Source organism: Chanos chanos, chromosome 4 (assembly GCF_902362185.1).
Source record: "Chanos chanos chromosome 4, fChaCha1.1, whole genome shotgun sequence".
Taxonomy (NCBI): domain Eukaryota; kingdom Metazoa; phylum Chordata; class Actinopteri; order Gonorynchiformes; family Chanidae; genus Chanos; species Chanos chanos.
Window position 1 is genome coordinate 31,716,036 of NC_044498.1, and position 18,783 is coordinate 31,734,818.

Here is an 18,783-nt window from a genome sequence, read left to right on the forward strand (position 1 = left end):
TGGAGACTGTTTAAAGCATGTCTGGCTTATCCTGCAAATCAGAATATTTTAAATCATTTTGAAAAATATTCATTTATGCCAACAGAAACTGACCTTAGGTTACTTTAGAGAGTTTGTGAGACATGTTTATATTGTGTGCATGGTAGGCTACTACTGTGGCAGTGCAAAAAGGGTTGAGCAGTTACTGTAGAAACCTGAATAATCTGAATAGTAGTGCTTGTTAAAGCCCTAAGGGTACTTCATGTTGTAATAACTCAACCAAATACTGAGTTAAATTATGTGGAGCAAAGCATCTTTAAAATTCAGATAAAAAGAAGGAGGGATTGGGGGTATGCAAAGCAGTTCATGCATTTGGACAAGCATCAGTGAACACAGCACAGCACAGCACAGCACAGTGCAACAAAACCTCACTGCACCAAACCACACAGAACCGCACAAACCCACACAGAAGCACACGGAACCACACAGACAGCAGCCACTCCTGAAATCACCAGGTTCATCATCTTTGAGGTTCATGCCTTAAAAGCTCCACTTAGCCAAGATTATTTTAAGGAAATGCAGAGGCACTGGGATTGCAAAATCCAAGTTTTTGGAGGGTGAGAGATCTTCTGGTTTTCATATCAACCGGAACGTTATGGTCACTGATTGGTTGGTGAGTGTATATGCCTGTTTCCCAGATCAAAAATCAGCCTCTAATTATGATATGAGGCTGAAAACGCCACCAGGACTTCAGACCTTCCAGAACCCTACTTGAAAAAACCCTGCAGCATGATCTCAGGAGAGGCTAAACCAAAATAAAAAAAACCCCAAAAAAACATACAAACAAACAAAATTAGAAACAGAGCAGTCAAAGACACAAACAATTGCACAGAACATAAATAAATAAATACATAAATAAATGAAAAACACATTTTAACTTGAAGACTGTATCTGTTAGGAACTGATATTGGAAACTTTAGAGTGATCAGCTGGGGAACAGCCCTTGTGTTCAGGGAGGCCCAGTTCTGAAGGGAACTCTAGCAAACACAGTCAGGGGAGATGGACCGGGGTTGGGGTGGTTTGTGGTGTAACAGAGCGAAGGTTGGGGGAGTGATTGACAGTAGTGTAATTAAGAGTGCCTGCGGTGGAGGTAGGTATCTGCGGTGGGCCCCTACCCCCCACGTAAAGCGGAGCCTCTCCGTTCAGGGGCCGCGCGATCCCAAAACTGTCCATGGTGGTCGGGAGGCCACCGTCGATGGACAGGTTCACCATCTGATCGAATGTCACCAGCTCCACAGTGTGAAACTGACCATCGTTAATGGTCTCAGTACTGCACATAAAGAGATAAACACAAAGACACAGAGAGATGGAGAGAGAGAGAGAGAGAGAGAGAGAGAGAGAGAGAGAAATTAACCTGTGGCCTCTTTAACTTTTCAAACTTAAAAGTGACTCTGCGAATTTTACCACTGAAATCCCCTTTCACATGTATTAAGCTTCTGTTTTTTGTTCCACTGCTCACCTGTAGATGGCATGCCCAGGTTGGCTGCCAGGGTCATAGCTGACCTTGACATGACCTTGGTAGAGTTCTACAGCAATGTGGTCATTGTCTCCGTTGTACAGAAGAATGCCATTGTCTTCAGCAGTGGACACCTGGGAACAGAGACAGACAGAGAGGATTTTATTCAGCGAGTGTGACCAACTGAGAACATTGCTACATCAGCACTTCTGGCAACTAGAATGTCCCTATGCAGCATTCTTGGTCAAAGGCAAACACATTTTTAAACTGTGACTTATTAATTAACAAGAATTAGTTTGAGCATTTCTTGCTACTCTGGCCCTGTGTGACAAGACTGTGCAGGTCTTATGAGTATATGCTCCTGTTTTGTTTTTGCTGTTGCTTGGCAACCAGTAGTGGTGTGACATTTGCCTTTCTGAACTACCTTTTGCAATTGTTTTTACCGAATAAATCTGACTTTTAATCCACAATCTTGACCTTTTTTGAGTGGCTTTCTTGCTTTTAATTCATCACAGTACAATGTGGAGAGGGTTTAAAATCTGGTGTGACAAAAGTAAGGCTATTTTCATTGAGTCTGTTATGAGTATTGGTTGGAGCCAGTGTTGGAGTGTTTGTAGATACCTGGAGTGTGATATTGGCTTGAGGCCAATTCTTCAGGTCACTTAAAAGCAGGTACGAGTCTCTGTCCACAAAATTTACGCTAACTAGTTTTTCGCAGCGCGGCCCGCCAAAGCCGGGCAGACACTGGCACAGTGCCCGACCGCCTCTCTCCACACACGGGGCATCATTCTGACAGTCCGCCAGGTCACAGAGAGAGTGGGGCGCTGGAGGGACCTCACACAACTGCCCACTGCAGACAGAAGAAAAACACCATCCAATCAGACTACACCAAAGGCGTAGGCACTACTATGTTTGCTCCGCTGGACTGTCTGAGGATGGGAGACTGTGAACAGGGGTAGTTACACAGAATTAGCACTGCGTGTTAGTCAGTCTCTCTCTGATTGGCTTATCATGTAAAGCATAAACCTGTCCAGGTCAGACTATTCTGACTGTTCTGAGACCGAACCATTGGTTGTGTATAGCTGTGTGAGCAGGGCAGACGGCACACCTGAGGCTCACTCTTACCTGTAGCCATTTGTGCAGGTGCAGGAGTAGCTGTTCACCTCGTCCACACACTCAGCGTCATTCTGGCATTTATGATCCTTACAGTCATCATAATCTATGCTGCAGTCGTCTCCCACATAACCAGGCGCACACACACATCTAACACAGAGAGAGAGAGAATAAAGGAGGCTCTTAATATAAAAACAGAATTCATATCAGAATGATATCAGCTAAAAGTTTGAATGGATGTACAGATATATATTTTTAGCATATGGAAAAGACATGTAGGAGGCAGCCTGTGGTCAAGGCTTTTGCTCCATATTTGCAGATGTGTCATTACTGTAAAATACAGGCTGGGAGGTTCATAAGGAGGAGGTGTTGAGGTGTGCTTACTTGGGACCAGTGGAGGTGATCAGACATGTGGACTGGTGCTGGCAGGGGTTTCGCCCGGGAGCACAAACATCCTCCATTTCTTCACACAGTTCTCCTAAAAGCACACACACACACAGAAAGAGAGAAAGAGAGAGCTGAGTCCAGGTCCAACAGAAACAAACAGCCTGACTCAGTAAGAGAAGAGTATGCCTGGGGATCCCTGAGCTGGTTGGCTGCAGTGCAGTGTGTGCTGTACCGGTGTAGTAAGGAGCACATTGACAGGTGTAGTTATTCACTCCATCTACACAGGTGGCGCCATTCTCACAGTCATGGTCCTCACAGTCATTGATGTTGACCTCACAGGTTGACCCCTCAAAGCCGAGCGGACAGGAGCAGCTGTGGAGGAGGCAGGACAGTTCTGTAAACAACTTCTCCTCATTCAGCTGGCTCCTCTTAATGCTGATGTTTGAGGAGTCGTAAGGTGTATTTTTGAACAGTTGTGCTTTGAATAGCCAGTCCTGGCCAAGGCAAACATTGCTTTCATACTATTACTCTATTTGACCTCACATCATACCTTACAAGAGTAAAATACACCCATGAAAAAGTGTGACATCTGTGGAACAGGAAACGCTCTTTCAATATTTGTAGTTGGATAAATTCTTCGCAGCATGCCCTCCCTTGACCTCTCTTGTTTCCATACAGCCCTGCTGGTCTTATCCAGCATTCTTTGTCAAAGGTAAGCATGTTTTTAAGCTGTAACCTATTGATTAGTAGGAACTAATTTGAATGTCTGAGGCATTTGTGACAAGACTATACAAGTGTTAGAAATGTGTGCTCCTGTTTTGTTTTTGCTGTTGCTTGGCAACCTGTACCAGTGTGCCGGTTGCCTTTCTGAACCACCTCACCCAAGTAAGGGCATGGATTTTAGTTTGCATTTGTTTTTGTCAGTAAATCTGATTTATTGATGAACAAAAAAACAAAAACAAATTTATTGCCAAACACACACAAAAAAAGGCAGTTCCATTCATTCATTATCTAAACCGCCTATCCTAATCAGGGTCATGGGGGTTGCTAGAGCCTATCCTAGCATTCATTAGGTGAAAGGCAGGGAACACCCTGGACAGGCTGCCAGACCACTGCAGAAATAGGCAGATAAGGGAGCAATTAAAAAAAATTCTGCAGCAACATTTGGTGCAGCCGATTCTAAATGTCCTCTGAACGTTTTCTATGGGACTGGCTCTCCCTCGCTCATTCAGTGCAACACCCCCAAATTTACGTTCTGTGCCCATTTAGACACCTTTGGCTCAGGTTTTCTTAAAATAAGTTTGCGGGCTCTGAAAGTGCAATACCCAATCTCACCTGAAGGCGTCATCATCCTCCTCACTGACTTGGCAGGTTCCCCCGTTAGCGCAAGGGTTACTGACACAGACATTGAGTGCAGTTTCACAATTCTTGCCCTGAAATAACATTTTAAAAGTGTGTTATTACAACAGCCACTGGCAGACGGATAACCCAGACAGATATTTGTGGACAAATGTGCTGTCTCCAGTTTTATTTATGGCAGTGCTTACCTTGAATCCCTCAGCACAACTGCACTTATACATCTCTGTCGGGTCTGTCCGGCAGCTGCCCTGGTTCAGACAGGGACTGGACAGGCACGGGTTACATTTGGCCAGGACAGTAGGGTCTACGTCACCTGCACACACACACACACACACACACATAAACATTATGTATATATTTGGCTAAGTCCTTATCTAGAAAAGTAAACCATTTTGCAGCTGTTGACTCAACTATAGATTAATAAATCTTTCTTTTTTTAATTTATCAACCACTGACACTATGAGGTATGTCACACCTTGGCATTCGAACTTTTTGGCTGGTGTGGTGAGTAACAGTTTGCCCTCCATGCCCAGCGGGCCAGCACAGCGGGCGATGCCAGGCTCTTTATAACCGGTCTTAACCCAGTCAGAGAGCCAGCGCAGACGACAGTCACAGTACAGAGGATTTGCCCCAATGGCACTGCAAACAGACACACACAGACTTCACTTTAAACAAGAATTAAATTCATTTACAACATTTCTATCACATTTACAGCTAATACGACAAATGATTTTTCACTGAACTCTAAAAACAACAAAAAACAACTCAAACTTAAATTTCACTGCAAATTTCATTGTGGTCTAACAAATGCCATACTTAATGTGACCAATAGATGGCACTGTAGATTTGACAAATTGAAAGCATTCACAGGAAATGGCTTACAATTTCTAACTTAGTTAGACAGTCCATGCTCTTCTTATTTAATCAATTAACAATGCTGTTCATATTCACTAAAGCATGAAATTAAAATATGTGGGGAAGAGAAATGTCATTACTTCACTCTATGTAAAGACAGCAGTGAAAAGTCCACTTAACAAGTCCAGCAAAGAACAGTTGTTTCACTGAATCAATTTTGTTCCATTACTTGGGGAAAAAAAAAGAAAAAAAGAAAATAAGCTCATCTTTCAAAACCAATCCAATATCTGACATCTACAAACATGAAAAGCACTTGAGTATGGATCGATGGCTGCCGTGGAAAAAGCCTCACAGATCTTGGTCACTGAGTGGAACATTGATCTGGAAGCTTTGGGAGGCTGGCATGACATGGACTGTGTGTCTTATGGCACTGAGCAAACACACACACACATACACATACACACACACACATTCACACGGACCCGTGTCTTATGGCACTGAGAAACTACACACAGAGAACAGTGTTCCCTCACACCGCAGATCACAATATGAGTTGCACTCTAAACAAACATTTCTAAATGTGTTTGGGAGATGCTGCGCAGAGAAAAGAGAGAGTGGCCAGTCCTGCATACAGAAACCACAGACCACAGTGTGCCTGGACCCAGGGTAGAATCTGTAAGGCCACAGAGAGTTAAAACTGTGTGTGCTGAGCTCTGCTTTGGCCTGTACTCTGTGTTTTCACCCAGGGCACACAGAACAGAGTGGGTGGCAGGAGCACAGAGGGAATGGATAACAATAGGGAGCTACTTTATGTGAGCATGTGTGTGTGTGTGTGTGTGTGTGTGTGTGTGTGTGTGCAGTGGCATGGTTATACTTTTGACAGGGAAGTCTGTTTTGTGAGTGTTCCTGAGGGCTTTTAAAAAGCAGGTGTGTACGGGCTGTCTGTCAATGTGTGTGTATCATACATGTGTATATGTACGATACATGTGTATATGTATGTACTCACAGGTGTGACAGAGACACCACATCACTGAAGATCCCGTCAGGCAGCTCTGAGATGTCGTTACCATGCAGAGACCTTAGAGACACACAGAGAAGAGAGAGGAATCATCAGCCACTGGGATTTCACTCCTGCTGCAGTATCTAACAAGGATTTCATCATGGTCAGCACCATACCAGCTCAACCCTGTGCTTAATATGTTTGTGTACTCACAAAAAATTGTGTCATAAAAGGGTTCAGAGGTCTTGTCCAATGAGGCGAGTTAGTTTTAGTTCTATGCTTCCTTCGTTTCTATCCTGCTCATTTAGGGCACCATTAAATGAGTTGTGGTGTTTAAATGGGTATTTAAAATGTCCGAACGATCACACATGTCCAAAATCTCTTTCTTTGTCATCTTTCATCCAAAGGTCACAAAGATCTGTATCACTGACAGCATGATAATAAAAAACATCTATGTTCATACCATACTGAAACCTCTCAAACCCTTTCAGATCTGTAGTACTGGGGCAAATGTATTTTTTTTCATGGAAAATGTACAATTGTTACCCTACAGTTAGTACATATTCATTGCAGTCTGGGGCTGAGCTTAGTCTGTTTGTCCCATGGAAGACAACAGGCAGGGGAAGTGAGGAGGATTCCTACAGCTGTGAGCACAGGCTACAGATGTAACCACTGAATATCTCCTTCATGGGAATATTTAGGATCACACTACACTGACATTCTGGTGTGGGTAAGAAATGCATTCAAGCAGGCATTGTGTTTGTACACACACTCTCTCTCTCTCTCTTTCACTCTCTCTCTCTTACTTTTCCATGTTTTAAGCAATAGTTTGTTCTGATCTCTTTGTATGTGGCCTGGTCTCTGCGCTGTGGTTTCCCCAGCTGAGGTATGAAAATGAATCTTTTTTTAATCCCTCCTGTTTATGTGAGAGCAGTGTGGCTGTTGAGTGAGAATCACTTTAATTCATCAACCAGTAGCTCTCTCATGTGTCTAACGTCATCAGCCACACGAGAGCCAATCAAGGCGATGACTTCCTTCAGCATTCTCCTGAACACTTACTGAACACTTCTGCTGTTTCTAAAAGTATCCAAAGTACAGAAATGTTGTTTCTTCTCTTTGGATTCTTTCTGTTTTGTTCGACACCTGTTGCTTGTGTTATGCTGGGGTTTTCTGGCTATCTATTTTAGCACTGCAGACTTGGCAGCATACTCCTGCGGAATTTCAGTGGGTCTCGGTGTTAGGTTACTGTGGAGAGGTCTGAAAGAGTGAGGGAGGGAGAGAGACAGAGAGAGAGAGAAAGACAGAGAGAGAGAGGGAAAGAGACACACACGGTCCTCTGCTGCAGCCACTTCCTTCCTCATCTCTCAGCAGAGAGATTAGGTGGCAAGTTGGAGGGGCTTAATGGCTGTAAAACAATATGGATGGCTTAATCTGTCAGGTCATTACCACGTGCACCAAAAAGGCTGGAGACCAAACTGTAGAGCCCTCTCTGCTCTCCTACATGCCCATCTCAGCGCTGCATTGCAGCAGGCCCTGAGTGGACGCCCTGGCCGCTGGCTGTGAACCAGCAGTTGGAGGAGTTTGGAAAGCCAGGAGCCAAGGAGTCTCCAGAGTGAAAGATGATCCTGGCTCTCTTCGTAAACCCATTCTGTCTCTTTCTTTCTACTTCTTCTTTCACTTCTTCTTTTTCTGCTTTCTCTCTCTGTCTCTCTCTCTCACTTATTCTATCTCCGATCTGTCTCATACCACTCTCCAACAGGCCACACCCAGCCGCTGCCTCTGCATATTCTAGAAAGAGTGCTACATTCACACCCCATACCCAAAAGGCCAATTAGCAGCATATTAATACCAAATCAAAACCACATCCATTCCAGACAAAAACCTCAGACCTGTTTGAAGCTGCCTGGGTTAATTATTTTCCTGCTTTCATTGATCCCATAAAGCAAGCCAAAGGTGATGGTTTATTATGGATTTTTGCACCTAAGTCTTTGTATGTGTGTTTTTTTCAGTGAAGGGGGGCTTAAATCTTTCAGCATTTCATACTGCCAACTTTGAACTTCGACCCTTTTGAGAGTTAAAACCGAACTGTTAAATTGGCTCATTGTCGAGTCGTCTCATATGAGTGCCTTTTTTCTTTTCTTTTTTCCAGAGGAAAAAAATGTGGCACTATTTGACATTTTATAGAAAAGCTTTGATGGATATCAGACCAGTAGTAAAGAGATCAAAGTTTCTTTTTTGGGGGGTTGGGGGTTGAAGTGGTGGGCTAGCTCCTGTTAAAGTTAAGTGGGAATGGAGACAATAGGGTGGTCCAGACAGAAAGGGGCGTGGCAGGCCTGGAGATCTGTCTTATAAAATGTGGATAAGTTACAAATGGGCCAGACTTATACAGCGCGTCACTGAGGAAGTGCAGAGAGAACTGCACCGTGTGCTGATGCACACTCATTAAGATCAAAGCTGCAAGGTCCAACCAGAAAAATACTATTTACTAATGAACGTCGGATTTCAGAGACGTTGTGCCACTAAAAACAGAGGTACATAAGCTTTGTTTCAGGCTGTTAAAAAAAAAACCCAAAAAAAAAAAACGTGTCTGGTAGACCACACGTCAAGAGCCTACTGCTCCTTCCTCGTGTGCTAAAACGACAGTGGGTAAAACGTGTCCTTTTGCATTTCCTGACAAGACTCATCCTCAGAAACACACTGTCCCATCTGCCACACTGTGTCTGTTTCTCCCCATCCAGATCAGCACTCTGGGACAGATGGCTTTTCGCTTTCCTGTGCTCTCACAAAAAAAAGCAGGGAGTCTCCAAAACGCAATTTGGCATCCTTTTCCACGTTTCCTCTTCCTAACAATGCTGTGTGCCTGAGTTACATGTAAGTGAATTCACATTTGTTTCGGCCCCTGTGTTACACATTCTTTCTCTGTTAGTGGGCGAGGGGGGCACGGGGTACAGGGGAGGGGGGGGACAACGCAGGTCCATCACGTTGAGGCAGAGACGCGTCAGTCATCGCCAACACTCGGCAGTGTTTGCTCCTTTATGATTTAAGCCCATCCAGCTCCTCTAGAGCTACTCTGAGATTCTTGGCATCTGCTGAACTGTTTCTGAAGAGCAGTCCGCTCTGACCTCTCTCAGTACGGGGAGTTTTCTTCTGCTGCTACTGCACAACGCAAACTAACACAAGCAACACTCACTAAGTCATGAACTCTGGCTTCACAGAGTAAAATACACACACACAGGTGTGGTGCGCACACACAGACACACACACACACACACACACACACACATGTGCACATACATACACATACGCACACGCACGCACGCACATGCACACATACACGCACGTGCACACGCACACACTGCAGTCAGCCTGAGTGAGAGGACTGATTTGAAGGACATCTATGGAACATTCAGTAGCGTCTATGCTCTGGCAAACCAGCACCCTGTGAGCTAAGCCTAAATGAATTTGTGTGGGATTAATGTGGAGATGAAGGTTCTGAGTGGGAGAGGGAGATAAAGCACACATACAGCAAACGGAGTGAACGCAGTCCTCCAAACGCCAGGCTGGGGATGCAGCGCAGGGAGTTGTAGCTCAGGATCCTAGAGAGAGGGACACAACAATGGCTCCAATTTTTTTCTTTTTAATCAGTCAGCAAGGTTGGTAAGTGAGGGAAAAGAAAATAAAGACTCACAGGGTTGTCAGTTGGCTCATGTTGGCAAAAGAGGAATTGGTCAAAGTGTTGATTTTGTTGTTGCTCAGGTCCCTGAAAAAGATAAGTAAAAACACAATTACATCACGAAGAAGAACAAAAGCATTTGGAAAGCAGACACTCCACATCAAAATAAAATATCTCTGTAGTCAGGGAAAAGAGAAAGCCTGATAAATGAAAAAAGAAAAACTCACACAAGCTGAAGGTACTTGAATGTAGAGAGCTCTTTTGGCACCATGCTGAACTGGTTACCATCCAGGTACCTGTGGAGAGGCATTCACAGTTAAAGGCCGCGTGCATTCACACAACTCTTCATTATTGGACTGTCCAAAGCCGCCCCCAGAAGTCCATCTGACACAAAGGCCTGCGCTGTAGAATTCCTCCTCTACCCTTTAGCTCCTTCTCAAAGGACATCCAACCAGCAGGGGTGTGAGATCAGTGAGTATGTGTGTGTGTGTGACATACCACGGTTCCGTGGTTAGGGCTCATAAACAGGGTCCTGTGCTTGACAAAAGCTCAGAGGGTCAGGCCAAAGACTGCCACAGTGCCCTTAACAACTCCACCCTCAATGTCCTGAACAACCCCACCCTCAGTGCCCTGAACAACTCCACCCTCAGTGAAATCACTCCAGTGACATACCCCCATGCACTGGGCTAATAACAAGGCCATACATGAACGTACATGGCTTGCTTTTGTCTCGCACGGACATGTGTATGGACATAAGTGTTCGTGCACGTGTGTATGTGTGTGTGTGCGTGTGTGAACTGTTTATGCATGCATGCATGTATGTATGTGTATGTATGTGTGTGTGTGTGTGTGTGTGTGCGTGCGCGTGTGCGTGATGTGTTAAGGGGGACTGTCGTGCTCCCATCCAAACAGGACGACCTCAGCTCCTGTCTCCTGGTGTGAGGTCACCTGCCCCTCCCCTCTCCTGGCCCCTCCCACATTCTCATCTTTTCCAGCAGAGACAATGGAAGCCTAGGGTGGGGTTTTGACATGTTGTGGGGAGGGGATAAATTGAAACGGTTGACCCCTTCACTCCTACTCTCCCCAGGGCCAGCTTCCCACCCACGGCAGAGCCCATTGTTCTGCAGAAGGCCTGGGGGTTTTGGGTTGGCAGGAGGAAGGTAGGGGTGGGGGTGGAGTGAGGCTCGGCCTTTAGGGGGTAATGATGGTGTTTCGGTACCAGGCACTCCGACAATGCAGAGGAAAGTGCAGAATGGCACGGCACACCTAAATACACAGTACTGAGTTCAGCAAGAGCACCTGCAGGACCAATGAAAGGCCAGTCTGCCCTGAGGGAGATGCAGTGTGTGTGTGTTTGTGTGTGTGTGTGTGAGTGTGAGTGTGTGTGTGTGTGTGTGTGTGTGTGTGTGTGTGTGTGTTTGTGTGTGTGTGAGTGTGTGTGTGTGTGTGTGTGCCTGGAGAAACCTGTGGTGAGGACAGCACCACTGAGTCACCCTAAATATATGTTTGTACCTGACATGTCAGTATGTGTGTGCAGAGGAAATGTTTCATCTCACACAGCCCCCTCCCCTCTTAAACCCACTGATTAGAATGTACTTTTACAGGGCAGTAAATGCAGACCGTGCCCAAACACCCTGACTCTCCTGGCTGTCAGCTAAGGAGGTGACATCATCTCCAGCTCCATGGAGATTCTCCTTCTGAAGAAGAAGGAAGGGTATTTATTTGTTCTCAGCCTAGTGCTTAGAGCAAAAAAAAAAAGGGGGGGGGGGGTCGACAAACACTGATTGTAAGTCGCTTTGGTAAAAAGCGTCTGCCAAATAACTAAATTGTAAATTGTAAATTGTAAATTGTAACACTGAACCAAGTGTGTTTATGGTTTTGCGGAGTCGGAACTCTCAAAATGAAAAGAAAGACGGTAGTTATTTCCTCTGTCTGCTTGAATGTACATGTAAATTGTTACTGTGGCACTGCAGAGTGCAGTATTTGGTGTAACATAAGCAGGTCTGAATCCCACGTGGCACATTCCCTGGCTCACACTCACAGTTCGGTGACGTTGCGTGGGATTCCCTTGGGCAGGGAGCGCAGGTGCTTGTTGCTACAGCGGACAACAGTTTCCAGGCAAGTACACTCACTCGGGCACTGAGGGCGTGGCACACAGCTGGCATCCTCTTGGCCTGCTCCAGAAAGACAATACATAAAAGTAAATGTGTTTGTGTCTGTGTGTGAAAGAGAGAGAGAGAGAGTAGCAGGAAGGGGGAAACAGACAAATGGCTGGGTAAAGCAGCGGTAGCATAGGAAGGCACAGAGCAAGAACAGTCAGTACAGTGTAAAGTAATACTGATCCACAGCAAAGCAGGGCAAACAAAGGGGTTTTTTTCATTCTGAAAAAATATACACCTTCACCGTGCAATACAACTAACACATCAATACGACTGTTAATATGTTTATTGACTGAAACACCCACAGGTCAAAAGGTACAGCTGAAGATTCAGCTGTTTATCATGTTTTCCTTGAGTAAAATAGGGATTTTAAAAAAAAGAAAAGAAAATTTCAATGTTCAGTGGAGCATGATGTGAACATTTTACCTTCTTCACAGCGGAAATCCGGCAAAGCCACGTCCTGTAGAGGAATCTCCTTCAGGAAGGCCGGCCGCTGGCAACGCGGATTCCCAGTGACAATCTTCCGGCTCCGAAGCCAATCTCCCAGCCATGCCAGCCGGCAGTCACAGTTGAAGGAGTTGGCCAGCAGGTTCCTGCCATGGAAAAAGAATTAGGACAAAACATTTTTCTTTTTTTTGCTTTTGAGTAACCTCTGTGTTTTTCTCGACACAGAAATCAAACCTGGTTTCAGCTTTCCCTTGACCTGATTTGCATGACATTAAATCACCAGAGAGGAGGGGGAAAAAGTTAAAATCTGTCAAAAAGACAAGCTCTGTCTAACAGTCCCATCTAACAATCAGTCACTGGGTATAAGCTTTTGTGGTACATCGGACATAAAACTGGCCAAATCTTTAAAAAAATAATAAAAGAGTGAGGAGAGAAAGGAGTATATTGGGGCTTACAGAGTGGAGAGGGTCTGCAATGTGTCAAAGGCTCCTGGTGTGATGGTGGTGAGCTGGTTGTCATAGAGCGACAGCAGACGCACGTTGTGCAAACCTGTAAAACTGTTGTTGTGAATGCAGCTGATGCGGTTGTTCCGGAGCATTCTGGAAGAACAGACAAAGGTAAATGATCGTGTGTGCGTGACGGCGATAGTTACAAATCATCGGATGGATGTCGGTAATTGTTAAAAGACGGGGTGCAAATGTCACGTTTAAAACGTAATGATTTTTAGACTCACAGCATTCTTAGGCCCTCCAGGCCTCTGAACATGCCGCTGCGCACAGTGTCCAGCTGATTGGCTGTCAGATGCAGCTCATTGACTGAAGAGGCTCCCTCAAACACCCCATCCTCAATCTCTGATATCTTATTATTGCTGAGGTTTCTGTGAAGGGGAATTACATAGTCAGAGGTGGTTTGTCTGTAATCTATAGCAGGTGTACTGCAGCACACAGTTAAGCACTTACATTTTCTTCAGCTGTGTAAGTGTCTTGAACACTCCAGTGGCCTCCAAAGTGGTAATCTCATTATTGTTGAGGCGGCTTTGATAGGGAAAGAGTGGAAAACAGACATAATAATGAAGCACAAGGCCATGAAATGGACAGGCTGGGGCTATGCTCTGACGTGTCCTTGCAGGTGGGTCACTTACAGCTCGGTGGTGGAGGCTGGGATGTGATCGGGGATCTTGGTGAGGCGTAGATTGGAACAGTCCACGACGTTGTATTCACAGCGGCATTTGGGTGGGCAGACTGGATCATTGTTACATTCATTATTAAACCGGGTGTCCTCAGTACCTGTAGAAAACAGACACATAGCATGAGCATTACAGTAATTACCATTTGTCACTTACTGATCCAGTCAACGTGCAATTGTCATCCATAAAGACCAGATCACCATTATCAACAAGACCAAACTGACTGGGTTCTGCGTTTTTCACTGATCGGTATGTCTGAATTCATCTGTAGAGTAGTAAGTGTCCCCCACAGCAGAATAAGATTCACATTAAGACTTTATAAAAAAAAAAAAAAAAAAACTTTAGAAATGATGTTACCATGTAAAGTATCAGTAGTTTGGAACAAACAGGTGGATGACGGACCAGAATGTCAGATAAATTTGGATACATGGGAACAAACTACTAAGACGAGAGTGTGTAGAGCGCAGGGGAACAGTTAGTCTGTTTGGAGAGGCATATAGAAGGGGGGGGGGATTACTGTCCTTAAAAAACAGGAGAGCGGCGGGGGACACTCAGACCCGTTCCTCACCATTTCCGCCGGGCTAAGAATAGACCCGTATGTGCCGGAGAGCTTCCAGGCCCTTATATAATATGCATTCAATAATTGAAAACTCGGGATCCACTTGAAGCCACTTAGAGGATAACATTGTGTGCTTTGTTGTGCGCTGTGCCGTGATACACACACTCATTGTGGTCTGCTCTGTGGGCAGATGCTAGCGGGCCATAGGTCTCCCTCCTACAGCAGACACTGCCAGCACTGACGGGAACAGAGGGTCAGTACCAGAAGAGGGAACACGGTCCAACAATGAGAGATTTTTCATTACGGTTTGGTGTCAAAGCTAAAGTAAACGAGGTTGGGAGGGACTGAAGTGATCACACTTTTGAGACGCCACTGTAAAAACGCCACTCTAAGGCCCCTGCTCAGACGCAGGAAGTTGAGACATGCTAATGATACTCATTACTGAATGTTTGAGATGTGACTTTAGGAAATGAGGCTTCCTGGAGGACAGAAAAAAAAGCTACAGAGGAAACAGTAAAGTTACTGCAGTTCTTTGATATGTTTTTTTTTTTTTTTTTCTTCTTTTTTCTCCTCCAGGATGACTGAGCGAAATCCGCCTCTTTGTTCATCATTTCCATTAAAAGTCCAATTAAGAGTTCTAGTTCCCCTCTCAGACTCGGAGTGACTCACGGCTGGCCGTGACTCGTAACGAGTATCTCTGACACACAAACAATTTCAGATTTCCTGCGGCTGTTTATTTTCCTGAGCTTATTGCGTAGGTGGAGAGTGCAGGGGAGAGAGACAGAGAGAGAGATAGAGACAGGGGAAAAGAGAGAATTATAACAGTGCACACAGGGAATTTTAATTGCCTTGGTTTTAAAGTTTAACATTAAAAAAAAACAACAACTCTACAGCTAGTCCATTTCATAACAGAAGATTTCCTATAAGTCAGAGAATAAAATATGTTATACAAGACCTCAGCCAAGTCTTTCTTGGTTTTTCATTAAGTGAGAAACACAGATTTCCCATTAATCAAGTATCTCTTTAATCTTTCCAGTGCTTAAATTTCCATTAAAACTCTCTGCCACTGTCAGCTCTTTATTTTATTCACGCCACTTCTCTGCTCAGAATGATTTTCTCAGAAGAGTCCTTGTGTTGAGAGCTCCGGAAACATTTCCAGATATCTATCTCCATTCTCTCGTGGGCTTTATTTTCTTTTACTGTAAGCTGAGGCTTAGAGACATACAAGTGTACACGTGGACATGTGTACACACACACACACACGCACGCATGCACACACACACACACACACACACACACAAAAACACCAATCAATTCTTCATTTCATATGAAAGCTGTTTTGGGGGACTTATGGTGGAGGCTGGAGGGAGAGAGGAACAGCTGTGATCTGAGAAACTGAGGAAAACACAGCACAAGTGCTGAATGAATCCCATTCACTGGAGAAGGAATGTCGCAGTGAGCCCGTGGAAAAGATGGAGAGGGGATGAGGAAGAAAGAACCACAGAGAGAGAGAGACAGAGACAGAGAGAGAGAAAATGATGAGGAAATGAGAGGCACTCACCTGGGATGAAGTACTGCTCTTTGGCTGTGATGGAGACACAAGAAGAAAGCAGTGACATCAGTTAGGGCAGTCATGTGTCAGCAGCATTAGACCCAGAAATGACCATGTCCTTCTGGCTCACCTTCGACAGGTGAACTGTCTACCTAGACTGCAGCTTTTGTTTGGAGACCTGGTACACACCTGGTTTGTGTTGAACACATAATCTGAACTAGGGCCAAGGATTACCCGCCAAAGTGCTGTGGTGAAAGGGGGGGGGGGGGGGGGGGGGGGGGGGGGTTATACGTTTTTATATCCGCATGGTTTTTACTAAGTGTGGCAAGTTCGTACTGAACAATTTCAGATTCTGATACTGTTATGGTGCCAACTCAAGCATTGTTGCTTACAGCTCTGAAATATGGATTTCTGAAGAGCAGGTCTGAACGCCGTTAGTCAGGAGGAGATCAGGTTGTTCTGTTGACTTAAACCAGGAGCGTGTAGCAAAACAGGCCACTCTCCACTCTCCAGGCAACTGCTCAGACTCACTACAACTCACTTTATGGGTATAGACACATATACGGCTGGATTTGCCCTGCGGCACAGGGGAAAAATAAGCGCCAAAGTGGCAAGCCCTGCACAGCTCTGCAGTTACACACGCTGAGGCTGAACCTAGTGTAGGGGCTAAAACCACTGTCGGGCAGAAATCCAATGCCAGGGCATGACTGGTGATTTCAGCTCTGTTGTGGCTGTCATGTGAAACCAGACGCGCTAAGTGTTAATGCGACAATAAACCCTGCAAAACGGAAAGCAGGGTGAAAAAAAAAGAAGAAGAAAAAAACAACCGCATTTAAAAGGGCCACATGTACAGGATTGGTACGTGTGCATCCTCCAGAATTACACACACACACACACACACACACACACACACACACCTGTCAAATACTGCAGCCAGATCCCCTCTGCCTGTCTCATGTTCTATCGATCAGTCTGGGATAGGATAGCAGTGGCAATGAAACACAAAGTGCTCTACATAGCAGTGATAACAAGCCCAATGGGATGCAGGTAAAATGATGGAGGGAGAATGAACGAGAAGTTAAGGGGGACAAAGGCAGACAGGGAGTGGGGTAGAGAGAGAGAGAGAGAGAGAGAGAGAAAGACAGAGAGAGAGAGAGAGAGAGAGAGGGAGAGGGAGAGAAGGTGGCTTACCAGAGCAGCGGAACTTCTTGCTCTTGATTTGGCCAATGCGTTTGTTGGCAAGGCGACGGGGACTGGCACATCGCGCACCACTGGTTTCGATGGGGTTGGAACGCAAGTAGTCGGCAAGCCATTTGAGATTACAGTCACAGATGAAGGGATTCTGTGCCAGATGACTACAGAGAGAGAGAGAGAGAGAGAGAGAGAGAGAGAGAGAGAGCGCCTTTGTGACTAACCATCCAAAAAAACCTACTTTAAAAGACAAATTTATTGATTTCCCCTCAAATACTTCCTGTTACTTCAGCTCCAATATCCTCTAAAGTGATCAGTGAAATGTCTTGCATCGTAAAATGTCCACAGAATGTCCTAGAAATGCCATTTTTTACATTGTTGTGACAACAATACCAGTAAGACTGCTATGTGGTGGCAGCCTCTCGTCTCTGGGTGACGAGCGGTTGAAGAGGTGGCCCCGTCGCTGAGTGCACAGGCATGTGAGCAATGCTGAGGTACAGAGTTACAGCCATCTGAGGCATGACACTAAAGTCAAAGCACTGAATACACTGGACAAGAGGGTCACGGTTAATTTTAAATGCGTTTCTCCGAATACTAGTTAAAGACAATGATAATTTTGTTAATTATCCACCTGCCAGACCCTTGTTTCCACTTCTCCTGTTGTTGTTTAACGAGAGCCTCTGGCAGCTAAAGCTGGAGACAGCGCTATGAAGCCCATACTGGCGGCCACATAACTATGCATACGCAACAAAACAAAAAATGCCAACACTCTGTGGATGCCAGCGCTAGTCTGGAAAGTATGTTTGTAACTTCCCTGTCAGGCCTTAACGAGACCAAGCATAACTTGACCTGGCAGCATTCGGAGGGGTGGAGTAACAGTGCTCTGGAGAAAGGTAATGTTGTACCATGTGCAGAGCAACAAAAAAGGAAAAGTTCTATGGCTTTAAACAAAGCAGTGTGTGTGTGGGCCATATTTATAGTATTGTTTCTTATGTTACAGGGCTGACGTTGGCGTGTGGGGGGGTGGGGGTGCTTTGTTTGATCTGCGGGTGAAGCTGAAATTAACCCTCCGAAAGATTTATACCTTCTTTTATGTCTTTATTCCATTCCTACACCGTTAAAGGGGGTGCAGGTACAAACAAAATTAGTTTTAACACGTTTAATCGTTACCCAGAGTTAGATCAGTGTGTGTGCGTGTGTGTGTGTATTTGTAAGAAAAAGAGCAAGAGCTAATGCACTTATTCTGTCAAAAAAAAAGTTTTATATATGTTAGCTGAAATGGATTTTTATGGTTGTAAATTTTGCTTATACGCCTGTGAATTACGCATCTGAGACTTGCATGTTGTTCCAGAGCCATAACAAGACGTTACACTGTAAACAGTATTTAGAAACAGTATTTAGAAACAGTATTTAGAAAAGCTCTGCTTTGGTTTGAGGGCTCCTTGTCATGAGCGGAGCATTCCAGAAATGGCAGGCACTCACAGGGTCTGGATAGCACGCAGAGATGAAAAGGTGCCCTTGGCTAGTGTCTGTATCTTGTTGTCATAGAGGGACAACAGAGAGAGATTCTGCAAGTCCTGGAAAGCATTGGCACGAACACACTGGATCTTATTGGCGTTCAACAGCCTGTGAACAAGCATGACACACATGGAGAGAATGGGGGGGATAAGGAGAGACTGTGTGAGGGAGTCGTCAAGGACAAATGGTAAACGATTTTGATTACAGTCATAATAACACATTGTCCCACTGATTGAGTATACATTATATGTTACACTTATCAGAGAACCCAGGCCTACAGTGGTTACAT

General features: G+C 45.0%; 1 protein-coding gene across 1 annotated transcript in view; it reads right to left on the reverse strand.

Moving 5' to 3' along the window:
* Positions 1 to 18,783, reverse strand: part of slit1a (slit homolog 1a (Drosophila)) — an 89,234-nt gene that overhangs the window by 2,603 nt on the left and 67,848 nt on the right. Inside the window, exons 13-34 of the mRNA XM_030772238.1 lie at positions 18,459 to 18,602; positions 16,977 to 17,140; positions 15,795 to 15,818; positions 13,630 to 13,774; positions 13,448 to 13,522; positions 13,222 to 13,365; positions 12,944 to 13,087; positions 12,468 to 12,634; positions 11,924 to 12,056; positions 10,110 to 10,178; positions 9,898 to 9,969; positions 9,734 to 9,805; positions 6,216 to 6,287; positions 4,830 to 4,993; positions 4,543 to 4,667; positions 4,331 to 4,428; positions 3,228 to 3,367; positions 2,993 to 3,086; positions 2,621 to 2,758; positions 2,117 to 2,345; positions 1,499 to 1,629; positions 1,119 to 1,309 (exon numbers count right to left, since the gene is read on the reverse strand). Of these exons, the coding sequence (XP_030628098.1) occupies positions 1,119 to 1,309; positions 1,499 to 1,629; positions 2,117 to 2,345; positions 2,621 to 2,758; positions 2,993 to 3,086; positions 3,228 to 3,367; positions 4,331 to 4,428; positions 4,543 to 4,667; positions 4,830 to 4,993; positions 6,216 to 6,287; positions 9,734 to 9,805; positions 9,898 to 9,969; positions 10,110 to 10,178; positions 11,924 to 12,056; positions 12,468 to 12,634; positions 12,944 to 13,087; positions 13,222 to 13,365; positions 13,448 to 13,522; positions 13,630 to 13,774; positions 15,795 to 15,818; positions 16,977 to 17,140; positions 18,459 to 18,602 (2,735 nt within the window). The remainder of the gene's footprint in view (positions 1 to 1,118; positions 1,310 to 1,498; positions 1,630 to 2,116; positions 2,346 to 2,620; positions 2,759 to 2,992; positions 3,087 to 3,227; positions 3,368 to 4,330; positions 4,429 to 4,542; positions 4,668 to 4,829; positions 4,994 to 6,215; positions 6,288 to 9,733; positions 9,806 to 9,897; positions 9,970 to 10,109; positions 10,179 to 11,923; positions 12,057 to 12,467; positions 12,635 to 12,943; positions 13,088 to 13,221; positions 13,366 to 13,447; positions 13,523 to 13,629; positions 13,775 to 15,794; positions 15,819 to 16,976; positions 17,141 to 18,458; positions 18,603 to 18,783) is intronic.